General features: G+C 35.8%; 1 protein-coding gene across 1 annotated transcript; it reads left to right on the top strand.

Annotated features, from left to right (window-relative positions):
• Positions 1 to 15: 15 nt before the first annotated feature.
• Positions 16 to 21,061, top strand: LOC124155732 (ras-related protein Rab-27A-like). Its single transcript, XM_046529801.1, has 5 exons — positions 16 to 564; positions 2,348 to 2,433; positions 4,014 to 4,128; positions 8,923 to 9,035; positions 13,465 to 21,061. The coding sequence occupies exons 1-5, from the start codon at positions 421 to 423 to the stop codon at positions 13,715 to 13,717; spliced, it is 711 nt and encodes a 236-aa protein (XP_046385757.1). The 5' UTR covers positions 16 to 420; the 3' UTR covers positions 13,718 to 21,061.
• The last annotated feature ends 257 nt before the right edge of the window (positions 21,062 to 21,318 follow it).

Genomic DNA, 21,318 nt, shown 5'->3' with positions numbered 1-21,318 from the left:
ACATTGCTTGGCATAAATAATTGATCGTATTGGAGTGATACAATTCAAAATTAAAGAATTAATGCATCTAATTTCTCAAGTTTAGCTCTTAATGGCGGTGGCACAATATAATCTGAGGCAGTGGTATGTGTGGTTATACAGTTACGACACATGCGCTCAGGGAGCACAGCTGATATGCAATCAGCGATAGCTCCGCCGCGTTTGCCAGCCTGTTGCATTCGACAAGTGAAGACCAACGAAAGCAACAGGTCTATTTGATATCAAATTTGACGATGTGGTTAGGGAGGTGGTCAGAATTCTTTATGGAATTTTAGCTTCTTAGCGGTTGTCTTACTGGTCTGCTGGACGTTTGGAATTATTGAAGTCATCGAAGAGCATCATTAGCTATTCTCATGATTCTTCTGGTGGTATTTTGACGCAATGGATTATGATTACTTGATCAAGTTCTTGGCGTTGGGTGACTCAGGAGTTGGAAAAACTAGTTTTCTCTATCAGTATACCGATGGAGTTTTTAATTCCCGATTTATATCGACGGTGGGGATCGACTTTAGAGAAAAGAGACTGGTGAGAACTATTATATTTCAACTTTTCGCATCATTGTGCCCCGCCTTACAAAAAATATCACTGTAACTATAGTAGCATAATGGTTTGTCAATTTTCTGAAAATTAGTGGTTCCTCGTGAATTTTCATCAGAGATATGCTTAGTGCATATCTTTAAATGTTGTTAATTCACTGTGCCGATCATTCCTATTTAGGGCCTTGTGTTGTACGGTTGAAATTTTCATCCACGTTAGTTCTGGACTGTGAATAATGAGCGCACTTTAGAATTCTTCCACTATTTATAATGCATTCTTTTTCTCATGCGTCTGCAGAATAAACAAACTGCTTATTTTGATGTGTAAAGTACGTTTTATTTGGTAATCACGTACTTTGACTGTAATTGCTATTAGATTCGTGTTTACATATTCAGTGTACGTTTACACAGCTATGTTACGGACAACAAGTTCAAATTGTATGGCCTCCGTACTACATCATGGTGAATTTAAATTATTTTTTGTTAAAGAATAACCTTTTAAAAAATTCTAAAAATTTCTATTTCATCTTTGGCGTATTTTTTTAACAAACCTCTTGCAGTTTTATTTTGGGCTCATCGTTAATCGTGTGTTCTCATTACTCGTACTCGCACCTCTTAAACCTCTGTTTTCAAGTAGTTCTCTATCATATGAAAATGAAGTCACCTCAGTTGTTTTTTTTTATTTCCTTCAATGTGAATTGTTTACCATCGATGTTGAGGGAATGGAATAACAAATTCACATGCCATACCACTTTTACATTGGTGCCTATTGTATACATAGGCGGATCCAGGGGGGGGGGCACGGGGGCACGTGCCCCCCCCAGACCCTTTAAATTATGCTAGATTTTTAACACGGTCTCATTATCATTTCGTTCGTTTAGTATAACAAGGTATCCTTGTGCCCCCCCCTGAACAAAATCCTGGATACGGCCTTGCTTGTGCCCCTCCCAGAAAGAAGTCCTGGATCCGCCCCTGATTGTATAAATCTCTATTCTGCATGTTATATTTCACCTGCTCGAGTGATGCTTTGAGAAAAATATGCCAGTTACTAGAGTTTTTGTTGATATCCAATCTTATCATAACTGATGAATTTTTTCGATGTTGATTAATTTGTCACCAAATATTAACTGCATTTTGGACATAATTAAATGATAGCTTGATGACTAGAATGGTGTTCTCTCCGTGAAATTTAGTGTTTAAATTGGATAAGGGATGTACAGATAACTCTTGTAGCACGTTAAGATTAATTGAGATGACAATGTTGTAAAGGTCAGTCTTTTTGTTTGCTTTAGCACTGTCACTTCTTCCCCTTTTTTTTTGGGTTTTTCAAGAATATTACCTTAACTTTTTTACATTGTGAAAGCAATGTCCATCAATAGGAAATCATTCGAGTTAAACCTGTTGTAATTGTGAATTAATATCTAGTTATAATGGGAATACTCATTACAATGTGGTGAATTTGTCATTGTTGAAATTTTGGCTTTGAAATTCATTAGCTTAGTTGTTGATTCTAGTGCTAGTTCTGGATCAGTCATCTTAAGTCCCCACTGAATTAATTGAGTGGCCACATACCTGTTGCACATCTGCATCCTCACCATAGGATGTTTACATTGAATGCATAATTTGGTTACTAGATGAGGAATGTGCATCCATTGTAGGCATGGCTTTCATTTTGTATTTGCCATGTAACATTTGTCATAGGTTAGCCATTTTAACTTGTGTAAGTTATTTTTTTGTCATTTTTTATTAGTGATGATTTGTTCTGATTGTAGCTCTACAGGTCACCAAACCCCGAAGGCTTCCAGGGCCGCAGTCAGAGGATACACTTGCAACTTTGGGATACAGCTGGTCAAGAAAGGTATTCTTATTCATACAGAAGTGCACGGTAAACTCTGTGAAAACTATGTATGATCTTGTTACATTTTTACATTTTAGTCTTTTAATACACAGCAGAATCATTATCATGCGAAGTTAACCGACTCAAATTTGTTAACTTAATTGTAAATCGTTGAGTTTGAAAAAAGGGGTCGTCTTGGTGTGTTTTAGGTTGCAGGCATTTATCTCATCCTAGGCTTGTTATTGCCCTAAATATATCACCCAGCTCACTTTTTATGGCCAGTGTTTGAGTAAGAATGGGACAAATTTCAAGTATACATGGTGACAGGGGATATTACTCTTCTTTCATAAAACTGGAATAAGTTATGCATTTAATAAAAAACTAACCACAAATTCAAAGGAGATATTTTATTCATGGAAGTTTTACCTGTCAATACTAAATTATTCAATCTTTTCAGTCGTCACCCCATCTCTTCCAGTCCGTTTCATGTCCCGTCGCTTCAAGATTTTCCCAGCCCTGCATGCTACCGCATTATGTGAAAAGTGGGTGCTGAGGATTAATGTCTTTAATGTGGTTAAAATAAGCTACACTGTAGTAATAACTTAAACTGAATTCAGTTCTTACCCCTAATTTTTTTGCCTAGGATGACCCATATTTTTCACTTTGTTAAAACAGCACATTTATATTTCAGCAGGCAAGGCTTTACTATTTTAAAATGTAGATTTTGATTTTTGGATTAATGTCGACGAAAAGTCAACTCAAAAATGCAGACAAATGTTTTGAAATGAGATTTTAAAAGCCAAAATCAAAAGTCGATAAATTGGAAATCAATTTTGGATTTCCGATCCCTCCTCCAACCTCCTCTCACCACAGGTGCATTCAAAAGCAATTTGATGCCTGCAAGCTGAAGGTTTTCATGCCAACTCAACATGCTTCCAACTGGGGACAATTCACGGTACCAATACAGCCCAACATGCATTTAAACGTGTGTGCAATCATGTGTGTCCTTTGTTTAGTGCTTTAGTGGAGATGAACAAACCTTTTTTCAAGCCCTTGCTCATATAGTATTTTTTGCCATTACCTATCCCTCAAGGTATTGTTCAATTGGCATCTTCTACTTATCCGTTGAAATTAATTAAAATATATCATTGTGGAATAATATTGCTTCACTCTCACAGAAGTGGTGAAAGTACGTGCATTGAATGTAGTCAAAAGCAATATTTAATTGGGCATGATCTAATTGGGAAAACAGTTCTCAGGAAAAGATCGGCAGTAATTCTGATTTTTTTTTTTCAATTTTTTTTTTTTTTGAAGATATTGTTGTAAGTTTAGTAAACAGGCTACTTCTATTGTTATTGCCTTCAGTACTTCATTATTCTTATTATAGTTTGATTGTGTGTTTACGTGGTGGTGCTCTGAATGGTATATACCCACTTAATATCATGTGAAGAGCATAATTTAGGGATGAAGATTTACTCTTCCTTCTGCATTTTTAATATGAGCTACAGTCATACACATAACCATATTAACCTTTATTCCTGGGCATAGATGTAATTTTAATGGCTTGAATGTCTTTTTCTAATTACGCCTTTCCATTGTAGATTCCGCAGTCTTACCACTGCATTCTACCGGGATGCTATGGGGTTTTTACTTCTGTTTGACTTGACTAATGAACAGTCCTTCTTGGAAATACGAAACTGGCTTGATCAGCTTCGGGTATGGCATTAACTAATAGTTGTAACTAATACTTCTAATTTTGAATGGATGTATGTATTTCTTATGGATATCCTAATGATAATTACTAGTCAATGATTAACTGCTTTATGAAATTAAGTACTGGTGTGCTTGTTGTACACCTGGTGTTTGTAGAAATTAAATGTAGTTGTTATGCTGTCTAAATTAGGTTTTAGTTGGTGATATATTGTGGCATGTACAGTGAATGCTGTGAATCTTCACTAAATCCAGTGGAATGAATACTTGGATGAAAAACATTGTTAAAAAAACATTTATTTATTTTATTTTATGTCCTTATAATTTATTTTCTAATATCTCTGTTTTAAATTCTGGTTAACTCTTGCAAGAATCAATTGGAGTGAATAATTTTAACTGGCTTGCACTACATCTGAACTAGTTGATTTTGTAATGACTAATATTCTATTTTTTTCACTGTATCTTTTAATTTCTAGTGAAACTCATGTTGGGTTCTATGTTTAAACATATTTTAGAGGCAATTACATCTATTCAGGGTTATGTTTTTTTCACCTGGGGTGATAAATGAAACCTCTTAGTAACCTTACACTTTAGGTTTCAGTTGTTCTATAATCACTATGATGTTTAGGATCATGTAGCTGTAGAAATACTAATCTATTCACTGTTTACTACTTTAGCTATCTCATGTTGTTAAAAAATTTAGTAATCAAGTGGCTGCATGCTTAAATCAACGTGTGAATGGAGTGGTTGGAGGCATCACTCATTAAAACTGTTCTTTTTGATATGAGAATCTTTGTAAATTGTACATGGTGACTATTAACTAGATTTTTATTCCACAGAAGTTTGTGCTAACTAAATGCGTGAGTAATAATATGTTAAATGTCCTTGAGTGATTTATGGCCATGATCAAAATTATTAATAGATAAAGATGAGCTCCAGTTTTTAATGGTGCCATGAGAACATTGCATGATTACTAAGCAAGTCAATAACTGATTCTTTTAAAATGAAATATTAAATTTGATAGTCTTGTGAAAGGTTTTAGAGGGCATTTTTAATCTTATTTTATAGTTACGTAGTGACTAACTCCCTTGAATGACTTTTGATTCAAAGGTTGTCTTTCAGCTCCCTGTTTAATTCATATCATGTTTTTCTTTATTTTTTGTTGATTATTTCTGTGTCAATAAATTTCCTTCGTTTGATACTATCCTGAAGGAAAAGTTTTTTCTAGGTAAGTGTATTTATTTTTTTGTGCATGCCTTTATTTTGATCTGGAGAAATTCTTAGTAGTCTGTAATGTTATATTTTTGTTAGAGTAGACACAAAGAGTGCTTTGCATGGATATGTTTGTAGTACAAGGTGTTTTAATCTCTTCTTTAATCCATGACAAGGAACTTATCGAATCCGGCATGGCTACCAGCTCCCATTAGTCTGGGTTAATGGCCCTATGTAAGGCTGTGCGAGTCTTTTCTTTTTGAGCTTCAAGTGAGATGAAAGGACTGCCAGACTCCCACTTGATCTCAATATGCTCGAAAAAAAGTCTCGAGCTTGTCACAAGATGGTTTGTGATGCCCATTGTAGACACACATTTTTACAGGGCCGTGCATTTTTATGTGAAATAATAAAGTAATGTTTATACTGTTACACTAGTGTGACCATTTCATGCCACAAAATATTGAGGAATACCTTAGTCTTACAAGAGGAGTGTCCGAAAACCGGGTCTTGGAATTCAATCAAACTTTTTAGCTTTGTAGTCCATCGGAAGCTGTCCTATAATCACTCCCCATATGAGGTTATATGACCAATAATTTAAACAAAAACCAATTAAACATTTACAGGCTGAATGTTATCCCATACGAGTGCCCCACTTGCGAGAGTGAATGGTATTCCAGTGGTATAGTATCTATTTGTCATGCCGAGGACTCAGAATCAATTCTCTCATGCAGCCCTTTTTTTAAATCATGTCTGTCTACTTTTTATTTCAAAGAAGCCTGTAATTCATCAATATTTCCATGAGTTTACTGGAAATTTTGTTTCTCTGTGTGGTTTTAATTTTATTTTTCTGCAATACAGCATTATGTTTTCCCATTTTTTTCTCATGGAAGTCTACTATCAATTATATTGTTTCTGTGTCGGAACACGACGTGTTTCCATGATACACGTGTACTTTGATAGCCTAAATTTTAATTATTTGAATGTAAACGAAATATACATTCTGGAGGAAGTGTAATTAAAGTAACAATGTAAGCTATATCGCAGAATACAATATATTTTAACTGACTCACAAGTTACAACAAATTAACGGAAGGACAGATGTTAGGGAAGTTTCACTATTGATCCATTAGCGCGGCCCATCAAAATTAACCACTACTGTTTTCAGTGAATGCCTGTTCAGTACTGCAAACAATATTTCTGCCAAAAAAAGAATAGATTAAACTCAGATAGGGTAAAAAGGTTGAATTTTTAAAATCAAAACCTGGAGTAAGAACCAGCCGCTGACTGATGTAATGTGACAAATTCGTCGATCATGCATTCTTTAACAACGTGTTATTTAAACTTTTTGATTGTCAAATAAAATTATGGAGATGATCTTAAGTTTTTTTACTGAGCATTCCTGCTAATTTACATCTTCAGTGAAATTATTTTCATTCATTTCTTGTGGTTGCTCATTTAAATTTGCCATTAATTCAGATAATAAGAGTTCATCCTTGGAACCGAGAACTGATGGGGGAGAACCTGACCAGCACGGAGAACTGAAAAAATTTAAGAACTGACTCATCACAGTTCTTATATCCTCAGCATAAAACTGCTCAACACCGTGGTAGTGTGGCACCATGGATGAACTGAACAGCAACGGCTTAATCTGTGCGGTAGATATGACAGCGGCCCCATGCAGGTGCCGCTGTGCACACACCTAAGACTGCTTTTAGACCGATGCGATAGGTTCTCGATAGCGACCCATCTCTAGTGCCATCCATGTATTTCTAAGGTGCTCTTTACCGCAATCACAATCTCCTATATTCAGGAAGAACTCTGTTATTTTTTTGAAAATAATATTGATGCTGGATTTCTGTTGATCTGTCTCATAAATGTACCACTATAGTGACTAATCTGTAACATAACGGTACCACTGTATCTTCAAATTCCTCATATTGATTGAGCCCCTTTTAGTGCAGGTCGGGATTTGTTAATCTTATTCTTTCCAATGCTTGCTTGGTAAACACTTACATATTGTTATTATCCTACAGTTATTCATTTATTTATGTTCTCATTTGTTTATGTCTGATTATGTTCACCAGTCGATTTCATTGTTTTCCACTTTCTTGCCACACTATTAATTTTGTATAGTTTTTTACTAGTCTTTCTAATTTTCTGTATATTATTTGTATCCAAAATCATTGGTGCATAGACAGCATTCCCCGGTGGTTTTTCAGTTAGCATGAGACTTAATTAAGCATTTTAAGAGGCTTATTTGCCTCATCGTAAAGCACTTCTAAAAATCTCTTGATGTGTTCCTCTCATACATATCAAGCAAAATTTTCTCATCCTTCTGATTAAAGAATTTGATTTAGAAAGTGTTCCTTCTGGTTGCTTTCCACATAATCTTATTGAATGCTGTAAAATCCAAATTTGTAAAAATTGTATAATGTGGGAGTTTTTGGAAGCACATGAGATATACTTTACGAAAGCCTTGGGAAGAAGATGGGACAACTCAATTGGCCACATCAAAAAATACGATGGTCTGATGAAAATTATTAATTTAAGGGCAGGCAGAGGGGTAGAATGGCAGAGGTGGGCCACTTACGAGATACATTGAGTAGGTGAATGATGTAAATCAAAAGGAGAAATATGTAAGTATTAAAAGACTAGCTGATGGGAGGGTTTGCTTGGAGAACTGTGTCAAACCAAGATTTGGATTGATGACTGTTTATGTTGAAGGTGTTAGCTCTGATGTATACATACAATGTAAATGTCGCAATCATCCGACATTCATTCTGTATTTCAATTTCGGTGTATGGTAAAATCATGTATGAAAATGACTCTGGGTGACAAAAAAGGTCACAGGTATGGACTGGACCCAGCTAATTAAATGTCTTAGATATGTAAAAGCTTCTGGTCGGTGGAGGGTAGGATAACATCAATTAATATTGTCCCATATGTTAGTAGGCTTGATATTATATTTACCAAATTTTCATTAATTTCCATTGTGCCTGTAGGTTGATGACATCATGAGCTCATGCCAAGTGGGTCACCGCTTCTCAACTTGTGCATTAGCCTCACGTGGTTTGTTATTGTTCAAAATTTTGTGACCCATTGTTTCCCTCGTTGGTGATAGAATGAACCAAAACTCTATTGATGACAGCAACTAATGGAAAGTGGGGGCAGGAAAATGTCTTTTTCTCTTTTGATTTAAACCTGCATGGAAATGGCTGAATGGGGAAGATATTTTTTCTAACTTATCTTTCCTTTCTGTCAACCAAATTCTATAAATGAATTGCAATTGTGAGTGAATGACCCCATTGCTTAGATACCCATCGTATACTCATGTATATGCTTATGAGTAATTGAGTAATGGTGGTAGATTTTTTTTTGAACAAGGCTAAACATATGTCTAAAAGCATGGCAAGATCATTATGTAGGCATTGGTTCGTAAGAATAAATGTAGTTTGCCGCAAATGGAAAGATTGTGATGATATTAATTGATAATTTTATGGTGTTTTTTTGTAATTATGTAATTTTATTCCAAGAGTAATATGAAGGTTAAATTGGATTTTACATTTTCATTTGTTTTTCATCTTCCAGACACATGCGTACTGTGATGACCCGGATGTGGTGCTGTGTGGCAACAAGGCTGACCTGGAGGACAGGAGGGTGATCAGTGAAGAGAGAGCCAAGGACATAGCTCGCAAATATGGGTCAGTTGGTTTCTATCGAAGGCTTCTTTTGCCAATTACTGAGAATACTCAGGAAATATTTTTGTTGCAAGCACATCTAATAAATTATTAGTGTTGAAACTGTCTTTTAATGATCCAAGGAGGTTGTTGAAAAGGTGATACCATCACAACCACTGTTGATGTCATATGTCACCAACACCTGTTGAAATAGGTACTTCTTGAAATTTCATCTTAAGGCATATTAATGTTAATGATGGGCCTAGTCCTAAATTAATTCAATCCTTAATTTAACCGGAAGTCAAAGTCCTGAATTTCATCAATTAAAAATTTTGATCATCCTAATTTTTGTTAATTATAAGTTGTAATGTTGTCAGTAGGGATTAAGTCTGTCCAACTTTTCCTCACCATGAAGTGTCACAATTGCCCTAGCTTTAACGTTCTCTTAAAAGGATTCTCTCATTTTCTCTTCCCTATTCATTAATGCCTTTTAAGCTAATGTAATTTTCTGCCTGATATTCTTATTGATGAGTACATTTTCCTCTACTGCACTTCAGCTGTTCCAAATGTTCAAGTTTGTAACAAATCTACTTCTATCTTAAGCCTCATGTTCCTAGCTCTTGAAGCTTTACTAATGAACATGATTTTGGTCTCTGTGTGATTAATCTTTTGACCATAATGCTTACACTGTTTATCTCTGGCATGAACCAAAAGTGGCAAAGGGATTCATTGGGATGAGCAGCCACTACGACGAGAGGTGTGAATAACTTTCTCCCTGTCAAGCTTAACGAGTTGGAACTATATGCAGATCTCAATTTTTCCCCAAATTAATGGTGTCTTTTCTCTAGAAGTTACTCAAGTTCCAGCAAATGGTGTAGTCAGGATAGATATGGGAACAAAAGTGAAATACAGTGGAAGCCCCTTATAACGACAGCTGTTGGGAACAGAGAAATCTGTCGCTATAGTGAGTTGTCGTTGTTACCGAATGCAATCACATCGTCACAAAAAAATCACTCATCAGGCGTCACCACGGCTGTTTCTGCTGAGAGGCGAAAATTGCAGCATGATAGCCGTTTTAAATCATTATTTTGAACATTTAATTCACTAATGATCATATTCACATGCAATCAATGATCAAATCATATGTAATTATGCAGGATGCTATAAGCCGAGGCATTAAGAAGTCGATTTTAAAAGTCCCAGCTTCAGACTCACTCGTACTGAACTGTGCATTATGAGCTGTTATTATCCTTATTTCTTGGATGCTCCAAATATACATGTCATAACTACCAGTTATGGCTATGCATCAGACTATTAAATGCTAAAACTTCGGAATCTGTTCAAAAATTCATACCTTCTATCTCTCCGAGTAGTAATGAAAATGATGGGTGACTGCTGCAATTGGGTGACGAAAGGAGCGTGATAAAATTTTAGGGTTCCACATGAGCATTGCAATTCTATCTTTTCAGGTTAACGGCGGAAGGAAGGTGGAAGTAATCTTCTCATGCTTCAAGTCTGACTGTATGAATGGTTTACTATCGTGTTTCAAATCAGCCGACTCAAATGCTATCGGAATCATGAAACCGAACAGCATTACGGCATCTAAAAGCATATTAGTCATATCAATTATCTTCGGTGGAAAGGGTGAAAAACTGTTTCAAATAAATAGAAGGACAAATGATAAATGAAGTCCACTCTTTGTCTGTCTGTTAGCAATATTTATGTTTCGTAGAGATTCACGCAATCAGACGCAACATCAGCGGATGTAGAGACCTCTAGCGGGAGTAGCGCACACTTTTTGATAGGAATGCTGACTGGAACTGAAGAACGCTCGTAGCTCGTAGTGTTAGGCGGCAATAACACAATTTTAACGTTTCTTAGTTCTATTCGAGACTCAAATGACTGATGGCGGCGCTGCTGTCAGTGACGTCAATTTCCAATATGGCCGCCAGAGTGATGGTAAAATCAAAACAATCGTAAAGCATTGGCGTACGGAGAGAACATAAACCATAATATCAAGAGCTAATAAGATAGAAATATTCTTTTAAAACCTTAATATGGTGTATTTCTCGGCTTCTTTCGTCTGTAAGAAGATCTGGAACTGAAGAAAACTTCTTGACTATGTAACTAAAAACACATTTATCAGACTAACACCGGTAAATACCATCCCGCTCATAATAATGGCAATGTAAATATTGAGTATGTTATACTGAAAATCTCGAAAACCGCGATCACGGATATCGTATACTTTGATGCATTGGATATAAGCTATTTTTCTACTTTTTTCTGCGTAACCAGATACATGAACGATTTTCAATTGAAATAACACTATATTAATAGCTATAACATGTAAAACCAACGTATCTCCATTAAAATCGTCCTAAGTCCTAAGCAAGAGCTTTCTGCTCTTACCTATGTGCGGGAACAACAGCCGTCACCTCGCTTTGAAACAATTCCACTTCTGCTGCAGTCATTACAGGGTCGTAGAATTAAAGAATATTTAACCTCAAGTAACGGTAATAATTGCTTTGAAACTAAAAAGTAGGTATCCCCCCGTAACTAGTCAATAAAACAGTGTAAAGGTCTCATATACACTATTCCTCATAGCACTACCGCATTATGACCATCGTTCCTCTGTTTCGAGCGTTCTCCGCCAGTTGGTGTCTCCCTTGGCTGGAATCGTGAATTGGTGGGTGGGCTGGGCAATTGTCAATGAATAATAGTACTTTTTTATTCCTTTCACCAATCCTGGCATCAAACGCTCATAACCACTGCGTGAAGATAGCAGCCGTCATCCAAGCATTTTTATTTGCTTCGTAAGTGCAAGGGAGAGTTTTAACTCCCTAAAAACATAGGGGATGGGCGGATTTCCCCACCACAAACGGTTTTAACTTATCCGAACCATCCATATTGGTGCATAAAAGAACAGTTACGCGGTCTTTACTTTTCTTCCCTCCTTTGCAGGGGTCCGTTCGAGTGGCGAGAGTTTTGTCCGGGAAAAGGTTAAAAATATATGCCCGTCTCATCCGCGTTGTAAATATCACAGGGGCTGTAATTGTCCAAATAGTCTTTAAGGACCGGAGCCCAGCCTTCCACAGCATTAACATCAACACTTGATGATTCACTGGATAGTTTGTGAAGGGATATCCCCTTCCTATTTTTAAATTGTGCAAACCATCCATCCGAGCACTTAAAATTGTCTTCACCAAGCCTCTCACACAAATACTCAGCTTTAGCCTTCATCATTGGGCCGGTGATAGGAATCCCTGCGGCTCTTTGCTGGCAAAACCACGAGAAAAGAGCAGTTTCTAGCTGCGGATGCTCTCCGGGCCGCAGGTGTTTTTGGGTGCTTGGACGCCCTTCTTTAAGCACTGCCGAACGAATTTGTTCTTTTTTCTTTAAAATAGTGAACAATGTCACTGTATTAATTCCAAATAGCCTCGCTATTTCACTCTTTGAACACTCTCCACTTTCACAATCTGCAATAATTCTCATTTTGGTCTTTAAATCCAAGGACTTGCGTTTACCAGCCATGGTGCAAGCAGACGGGCGGAATAATTTTTAATCTCACTGCGGAGGCGCGGGAGGGAGATGACAAAAGAGCAATGAAATGTGTACTCGAGAAATTTATTATGGAAAGAAGAATAGGAGAATACGGAACATGTGGACGTCGACGTTGGCGGAAAAAATGCCGTTTTAAAAGCATTGAATTCCAGAGATGTGGCACGTGGTCAAAAAGTCAACCTGTCGTAATTACGAATGGTGCAAGAGAGGAATCGAGCCATTATCGCTAATACGAATTTATTTTACATTTAAATCATAGGGTTTAAAATGGTTCCTTGGGTAGCTGTCGCTAATTCGAGCTTGTCGCTATATCCCATACTCGTTATAAGGGGCTTCCACTGTAATTTGCAGCATAGAGTTATCTTCTCAGTTACATGATCCATGCTGGTTTAAGAAAATAGATACAAAAGAAAAAGCCTGTCTTCATGGCTTCTGGATATTCAATGGACACGTATTTTATCTTGCGACTATTATTATATCTTTATATCGTAGGGCGACTTTCTTTCAGAATATTTCATCTGTGGCGTAACTTGTTTGATAATCCAATGCCATAAGTCTTCTTGGGTGTTGTGGATTTGATGTTAAATAAAGTAGAAAAAAGAACATGGGTTGTGTTTGGTTAAATTGCCATAGACTTAGAGTTGGCACAGACCTATAGGCATAGACCTCGGATCCATAGGCTAAGAGTGTTTCCTACAATACGTTCAGGGTGATGGATAAAAATGCCTGTCCTGGCTGCATTGAAAGCACTCCAAGGGATGCACATTTGCATCTGAAAAGCTGCTTTTTCATGTGGCAGAAAAGCACATCCGTTTTTCTGGGATGCTCTCTGAAAATAGTCCGGATTCAATGGACTTATGTCTCGGGCCTCTCTTTACCTCTTCTTTAGTCTGCTTTACCTGGAAACAAGTGCAGCCACAGGGCAGAATGTGGCCAGAGCAGTGGAATCTCTGCTGGAGCAGGTGATGAAGCGTATGGAGATGGCAGTGGACCGAGCCATGCTCCCAGGCAGGCGTGGAAGGCCCAAGCCCAATGACGGAGTTGCCTTGCCTGCCTTAGCTGGACACCAGGGGTCGCTGAGCAATGACCCACCCCTTAGCGTGGACGACGGAGACTGTCCATCTCGCTCCTGCTCCTGCTGACCTCTCCATCCACCAAGATCTTATGGGGCATGAATCTCTTCTAATGTGGAGTCCATATGCAGGCATTTGTAAATACCACTCTGTAATACCATATGCCTTTTCCTAGGAAGCAAGCCTTTGCAGTGAAATTCCCTCACTGGCATTGTTTCAGGTTTCATCCTTGAAATCACTCGGACACTAGCAGTACTTCTATCTAATGCCATGTCTTATGTTAGGTCTCTGTGAAGAGACTAATTGTCATCCATTGAGTGATTTCGCTAGTCATTATTCAATATTTTTTTAGAAGAACTTTCAGCTGAAAGTGGAGCACTGCACTTTCAAAATTCAAGAAATGTCGTTGAAAACATTCTAGGAACTCAGGTCATTTGACTTGGAGAAAATTCCTTTTTTAGTCTATCCTTGGGTGAAACTACTTATTTGATGACATGCCACCATATACGTATGATCAATACGTACTTGAATCACTTAAGCTATATTTTATACTATTATTCTTTACTTTTTTAATTGCTTAATTTAATTCAATTCTGCACAAAAATTATTTTTAAATATTTTGAACTTACTGAAAGTACCTGCCAATGTAAATTATATTCATTCTGAATTATGAAATGGAATGGATCGAATAATGACCTTGACTTAACTGGCTCCAGCAGGGTGTGGTTGGTATGTGTGCTTATAATGATTTTGAATCCAAAAATTGGATCTGAAATGGTGAATTGTATGTGTATCATTATTCATATTTATTTTAGTCGATGAAATCGACAGAATCTCATTTTTTATTCCTCGATTTTTATGTTCCTGCTTTCTGCTGTATGTTTTAGTTCTGCCAAAAAAGACTTGTGTGCAATTTTTTGAGGATAATATAAAGTTTGAGAAAGGGGGTTTTCCAGTAGATAGCCATTATACCATTAGTTGATAAAAATTGGAATTTTCAATTCATCTGTGTGTGCATGACATCATGCTGAGTAATCATTTTGTAATTTGTTTTTAGCCATTGGATACTTATATTGTCAGCAGGTACTTACCAGGGGTTTTGACAGAAATATTTTCCATGTTAGTTTGGTAATATTGGCTGATGTATTATTACTAATGCATACTGTTTGGAAGACCAATCGAATGATCATCCAGTATTGGCCATTATACGTTTTGCATTTACCTTTATAATATTCGTTGTAAAGTGAAAAGTCTTACAATGCTAACCCTAACATTTTAGATTATTTCATCATTAATGAATTGATTGTTTCAGCTCGAGTCAAAAGATAGTTAATCAATGAATTTGATTAATGGAAAGTAATTGTGCATATTTATTCGAACGAATATGCAAGGTGGGTAATTTATTCCCAATTTTAAATGGAATCATTTGTGTGGTGAAACTAAGAAAATGTATGCACAGTGTACAAATGTTAAAATATTGGATTTGTGTGTGTTACTTTTATGAGTTTCAACTAGTGGGTGATAGATTCATTAGATGTTGGCTCTATTTCGTGAACATTTCATTTAATATATTCATCATAAATAGTTATTTTAGTGCATCAGAAATAAGATTAAATCTGTACATGGTAGTGGTAGTTGCTCATTTTTTTTGCATAAATCTGTGATCATAAAATTCAAATTACTAGGTAAAAAGAAGCATTTTTTTATTTACAAACAGATTAGAGATAGTCCTTCTATTTCTGTAGTAGGTCCTAAAGTATGTGAGTAATTTACTGTTGGGGAGTAGATAAATTCATAAGTGTGAAATTGGTGTGCTTGCCAAGTTTGAACAGAAATTATTTCTTGGTAGTTTTATAATGCATTCTCCTAACCACTTCCATTTGTGTAAGTGTTTGTTTTAGCATTCGCAGTGGTTAAGTGTCAACTGTGACAGTTTTATATGTGGAGCTTGAGGTGGCATTCTAAGTTTAACCATCCATAAAAATGACAGGCGAGTGAGATCTTGTTTGGTTGATCTTTATGTTCAATTTAAAGTGATTGCTGTATCAGTATTTTTGGCCATTAAAAAATTTTGGAGATCTGATTATGTACTTGTCATCCAGACTATTACTATTCCATCTTTTCTCATTGCTTAGTATTTTTTCGTTGCATGAACGTGATCATTTAAGTGGTGAGGTGAAAGAAAGGAAAAGGGTGGAAAATAAACTTAATTGACCAATGAACTAAATCTATTATTGAGTGATAAACATAGTATACAAATGATCTTTCCATTCTATTCGGGTTTTTTCACCGCGTTTGTTGTATTTTAAAGACTTTTTAGTCTTTAAAATACAACAAACGTGGTGAAAAAAAACCCGAATAGAATGGAAAGATCATCTAACCAACGCAGCGAAAATCTTCGAACCTACACTATAGTATACAAATGTTGATTTAAAGATAACATTTGGAAACATTCCAACTATTTTTTTTTTTCATTTGTCAAATGAGATATTCCAAATTGTTTTATCAAAGCATGAGAGTATTATTAAAATGAATGCTTTTTCAAAGTGCAATCAGCTGGCAATTCAGTTAGGAGTTATGTAATCAATAGGCTCCCATTATTTTCCATCTCTTTGCGACAGAACAGTTAAATCATTCAGCCCGCATGTTAGCCATAAGAGTTCTTACCACTGCCAATACACTAATGCTATTTTAAGGTTCTTAATATGTACTAGGGTTGGGTACCCAACCAAAATGATCTTGAGGGCCTCTTTAGAAATGAATCTTTATTCAAAAGGTCAGTTATAATATTTTATATCCCTGATTTAGATTATACGCTATATGTAAGTTTTGTGGAGTTAAAAATTGAAAAACATTGTTTTATTTTATTTACTAATATTCTTGTAAATGTGACAAATGAGTGTGAAGCAAGAGCCTGAAAAATATTCAGAGCATGCAGAACTTGGGTTGGCCACCATTGCTTAATACTGCCCTATATTAGAGATGGCATTAAAACCAAGGAGAAGGTCCTACTCTGCAGGTGATTGATATTTTCGTTTTTTTATTTAGCAATGCTCTTTGCTTGGGTGTGTCCGGGGTGCACATATATCTTGAATTCAATTGAAAAGTACATATTTATTTGCAGCAGTTGCATCTGCTCTATCTGCTTTGACTTGCACATTATCGATATGCACATGGACCTTATTAAATGGGTAACTAAGCTATTGTAAAGTTTCATCTTAATGCTTTTCCTATCCATCCAGGCAGCTTTTTAGCTGTTGAATAACGGGAGACAGAAAATTATCCATCCTATTCCTGGAGTGGCCCTATGGATTGTCCTATTATCACAAATAACTATCTGGTGATGGTCTGTTTCATTATATTTCTTACCTTGGTTTCCTGTGTATTCTTTTTCTACATCCTTTTACTCTGCTCCATTTAAATACTGTTTTGCCGCTGTGAATTGTCTGCAATGTAACTGTTCATTGAATATTTCTCCTAAAATTTCATGAGCTATTACTATCGTGATGGAGACCATTGATGACACACTTTGAATACATCCCATTACTTCGTGAATCACTGAGTAATGAATCGTAGTATCAATTATAATTTTTCCCTTTTATAAATATGAATCTCCTTGTGATATTTCCCCACCACTGTGAGTTCCAAGTGTTATTGGACACAGCCTCACTGTATCATGCTCATTGCAAGCAAGCTATGTCGGAAGTATTACAGTCTGTGTCAATTGTGAAAATTTGAATTTTTTTTTTCAATTCTGCACATCCTACTTGGGTAATTAGTTTTGATGCTATCAGAAAATGTTTGAGCCGCGAAAAGCATCCAAATTTAATGACGGGGCATGAAAATTTCCAAGGATTGCTATTTGAAAATTTAATATGTATCGAATTTGAGGCATGATATTTAAGATAATTTCAGGGTTCACCTCTCACCTATCTATATTTTCAGTATGGAGTATGTACCTTTCACTTGGGTTTTACGCTTGGAAACTAATATTTCCTCAAGAATCTTTTATTTCATTTAGTACATGTAGTATATGTGCTATTATCTGTTGTGAGTTAGAATGAGTTTAAGGGTAAAGTATATGGTACCAATTTCTCCTTTCTGAAAGATTCTATGGGCTCAGTTATATTCATGTTCCTTTAATTTTGATTTGATGCTACATTTTTGTATAATTTCTTGATGGGAATTAAACTTTTATGTACTTAATCTGAATATACGTATATATATTCTCTCAATCATAATTCATCCTCAAATCCCATACTAACCTCTATAACCAATCAGCATTTCCGATGAAGGTGGGATTTCTAATCCTAATATTTGATGTTCATGTAGTTGAAAATATCGATAGAAGACGAGCCAGGTCGGATTTTCGTTAAAAAAACAATTTGTGGAGAAAGTTCAAAACTTCAAGGAATCTCAATTTCCGGTGCCTTGGATGTCTATTATGTATAAAAAATTCTTTGAAATGACTATTTTTTATTACGGTTGTGTATACTATTAATTATATGCTATATCATATACTTTAATATCTAAAGCCAAGATAAGCATACCTTGAATGATTCAATCTGTGGTGTGTGGTGTAAGAGAATTAAGAAATTATTTCTAAGATTTGGTGGATCTGTAAGTGTCATAATTTAACTGGCACAGTGAATTAGCTGTCATTCAAAGCCAGAATAATTGATCTATATTGGGCCGAACTTGCCCTGTGATCTTATGTTTAAACGAGTGATTTTGAAAAGTAATGAAATCAAGTGAACATGGTCGATTAGACAGTAACTTGAGAGCCGTTTTAGACAAGTTGAGTGATCCCATACATTTTAATTAGCGGCAACAGTGGATGTTCAGATTAAATGTCTCCTCAATCAGGAACCAAACCATGTCATTGGCATTGCCACAAGTTTGATTTGCCTCCTGAGGCATCTTTTTCTTTTTAATTTTTACCATCATGTGTTGCATTTTCTTAATTTGCCATTACCATCATTTTTATTTAATTTTAAGTTGCTTCTCTAAATTTATCAAAATTGTGATAAAGGCAATTTCCTAGAACATCATGTGCATACCTTGCACCCAACAGAAATTTTGGCAAAATTAGGTGAACAGTGCTTTGTGTGAACAGTGAATATGTTTAATTGGGGCCAAATTAGCAATTTGACTTGTACTCGCTCCTTGATGCATTATTGAGGATTTGGTATTGATGAATTGAAATGGGTAGATATGTATTATTTTTTATTTTTGAAAGTTCAATTGAAATCTTGAGTACATAACTCTTTCAGACACTTAAGATAAATGGTTGGGTATAGCTTTGGCTGTTGCTGTAGCTGAACAAAGGCTTTCCTTGGAAGTTTCTTGTTTCCAAGTAAAATCATCTCATGTGGTGGTTGAGAATCTAGGATTGGTAGAGGGTGGGTGACGTCATTACTTTGATCCCAGCACACCTGGAGCATCTCAGTGGTAATGTGTATTGAGTCACATGACTTGCATACGATTAGCGAAACGTTGAATTATTGTTGTGCATTTATGTACCAAGGAAAATCATTCAAGAAAGTTCGGTGACCTTTCATTGGTGAGTGAATTTAATCATATTTTACTGCATTTCATTTTGAAATGTGCCTAATTCTTACTCCTTGGCGGATTGATGAGGAAATTTCCTATGATACTTATGATGGGTACACTTGTTTTATGAAGAGGGTGCCCAGCTACCCACCCTCTGATAATCCTTACTGTAAAGCAGTGGCGTAACTATGGGGGGATGAGGGAAAAAGTCCCCCATAAGCCTCAGAGAAATAAAAATATTTACAACTATTCTCTAGTTTTGGCTTATAATAACTGCTTGTAGTTAAAGATCATTTATCAATATCATAGCAGTGAGACGAGTCACCCAATACCGACCAGTGACTAGCAAGGAGTCAAGGAGGGTGCGTTAGCCCCTGCGATGGCGTGACCCCCACAACGCTTATTCCTAGTTACGCCACTGCTCTAAGGAATCTCTGATGCAATTATTTTTCATTTAGATTGCCAAACAGAATGATCTTTATCAATCGCATCCAAAAAATTAGTGGGTGACCACTTTCAAAAGCAATATGGTACCATTAATAAAGTTGTATAGTTAATTGTGGCCTTAGCAACATTAGGTCCCATTGTTGTGCATGTTAATGTGGTGATTGATTTGTCTGGAAATTTGAAGTTTTAGGGCATGTCTGTATGTCTAATGTGAGTTGCAGTTTGAGCTTTAGATCAGGTTTTGTGTCCGTGCCAAATGACTTAGGAAATACATAGAAAGAAAATCTGTGGATAAATGCTATTTTAGTCTTTAATATCCTTAGAAAATGTTGCCTGATAACAGTCAGTTAATAGTGATGGACTCTTCTTGGGATTTTCTCTGGAGAAGTGATTGTAATGCTGCCAATATTTTTGCTTTAGAGCCCCAGAATTGTTCATCACTGCAATTCATGGGGTAAGTGTGAAATCTTAAGTCAGTTAATGAGCTAATAGAATAAAAATTTAGTATCTTCAATTCAATTCATGTGAAAGTATTGAAAAACGAGTCTTGTGAAAAAGTCACTAATACTGACTTGATGTGTTAAAACTACGATTATTGATGGCTATGTAGGTATTATGATTAAGTATTGTCCATAATATTTCATTGAAAGCACTGCAAGAATTTTGTAAAACTCTCTTTAGAGGGTGGGTTTTTATTTGATATCAATTGAAAGCCATGTAATATGTATTTATTTGCTTAAATCACCCATCAATTGCATTTTTTATGGTGGTGAAACAAAGGGAATTCTATAACACATGATGTCATACACAGAAGTGGTGCATTTATTTGTATTGTATTGTAAATGTTTTGCATTTATTTCATGGGAACAAAGAGCTCTATATGTATATTCAAGGTGCAAAGAAATGAGGGTATTATATGGAAATTGTGTCTTGAATTAGTTTTCTTTCGGAGATTAAGCTTAAGTGCCGGAGCAGACATAGATTTCATGTATATTTTCAGCTATCAATTTGGTCTTTCACTTGATGTATGTGGTTTCTAAAATAATAATTTCAGTGTGGTGAATATGATGAAAACTATTGTTTGTGTATTCTTAGTCCTACCATTGCCAAATGTTGAAATTTAGAGTATATCAGGAATTAATATTTTTATTACTAGTATGAGCATGAATTTTTACCTCATGTAATGTGTGTTCCATCCCCTACTTCCCCAATACAGCTGTTATTTGATGTGAGTGATGTTGCTTATAATCTCATTAATTTCTGTGCTTTGAATGAAAAGTGACTATTTTTGATGTTTGCTGATTTTTTTATATTGTACAAGACATTTTCATCTATCTTTGGTAATTTCACTGTATCTCAGGGTAGGGCAGTATTCAAAATAAAAATTTCCAATTTTATTTTTGAAAAAAAAAATTCTTCTCCTGAATGTTTCAGTGTATGAAAAATAATAAAATTATGTTTTTCTTGAAATATTGATTTTTGATTTTACTGCAACCATAGCAATCAGTGATGAGACAACCTTTGTTTTGATTCTAGCTGTGAGTAAATGAAAGATAGATACCAATAGTGGACTATATAGGCTCCTTTGGACAGGGGTAAGCCGTAGAATTTGGAATTTTTAAAAAAATTTTGGAATTTTGTCTCTTGCAATGCCTTCACTTCCTCATTGT

This window comes from Ischnura elegans, chromosome 1 (assembly GCF_921293095.1).
Source record: "Ischnura elegans chromosome 1, ioIscEleg1.1, whole genome shotgun sequence".
NCBI lineage: Eukaryota > Metazoa > Arthropoda > Insecta > Odonata > Coenagrionidae > Ischnura > Ischnura elegans.
Note: the sequence above shows the minus strand (reverse complement) of the source record. Positions and strands in the feature narration are given on the sequence as shown.

What these genes read in the sequence shown, in the direction of transcription:
- LOC124155732 (XM_046529801.1), top strand. Translation starts at nt 421, where the DNA reads ATGGATTATGATTACTTGATCAAGTTCTTGGCGTTGGGTGACTCAGGA. An exon ending in ACTTTAGAGAAAAGAGACTG is followed by an intron (nt 565 to 2,347) that starts GTGAGAACTATT and finishes TTCTGATTGTAG; the next exon opens with CTCTACAGGTCACCAAACCC. An exon ending in GACATAGCTCGCAAATATGG is followed by an intron (nt 9,036 to 13,464) that starts GTCAGTTGGTTT and finishes CCTCTTCTTTAG; the next exon opens with TCTGCTTTACCTGGAAACAA.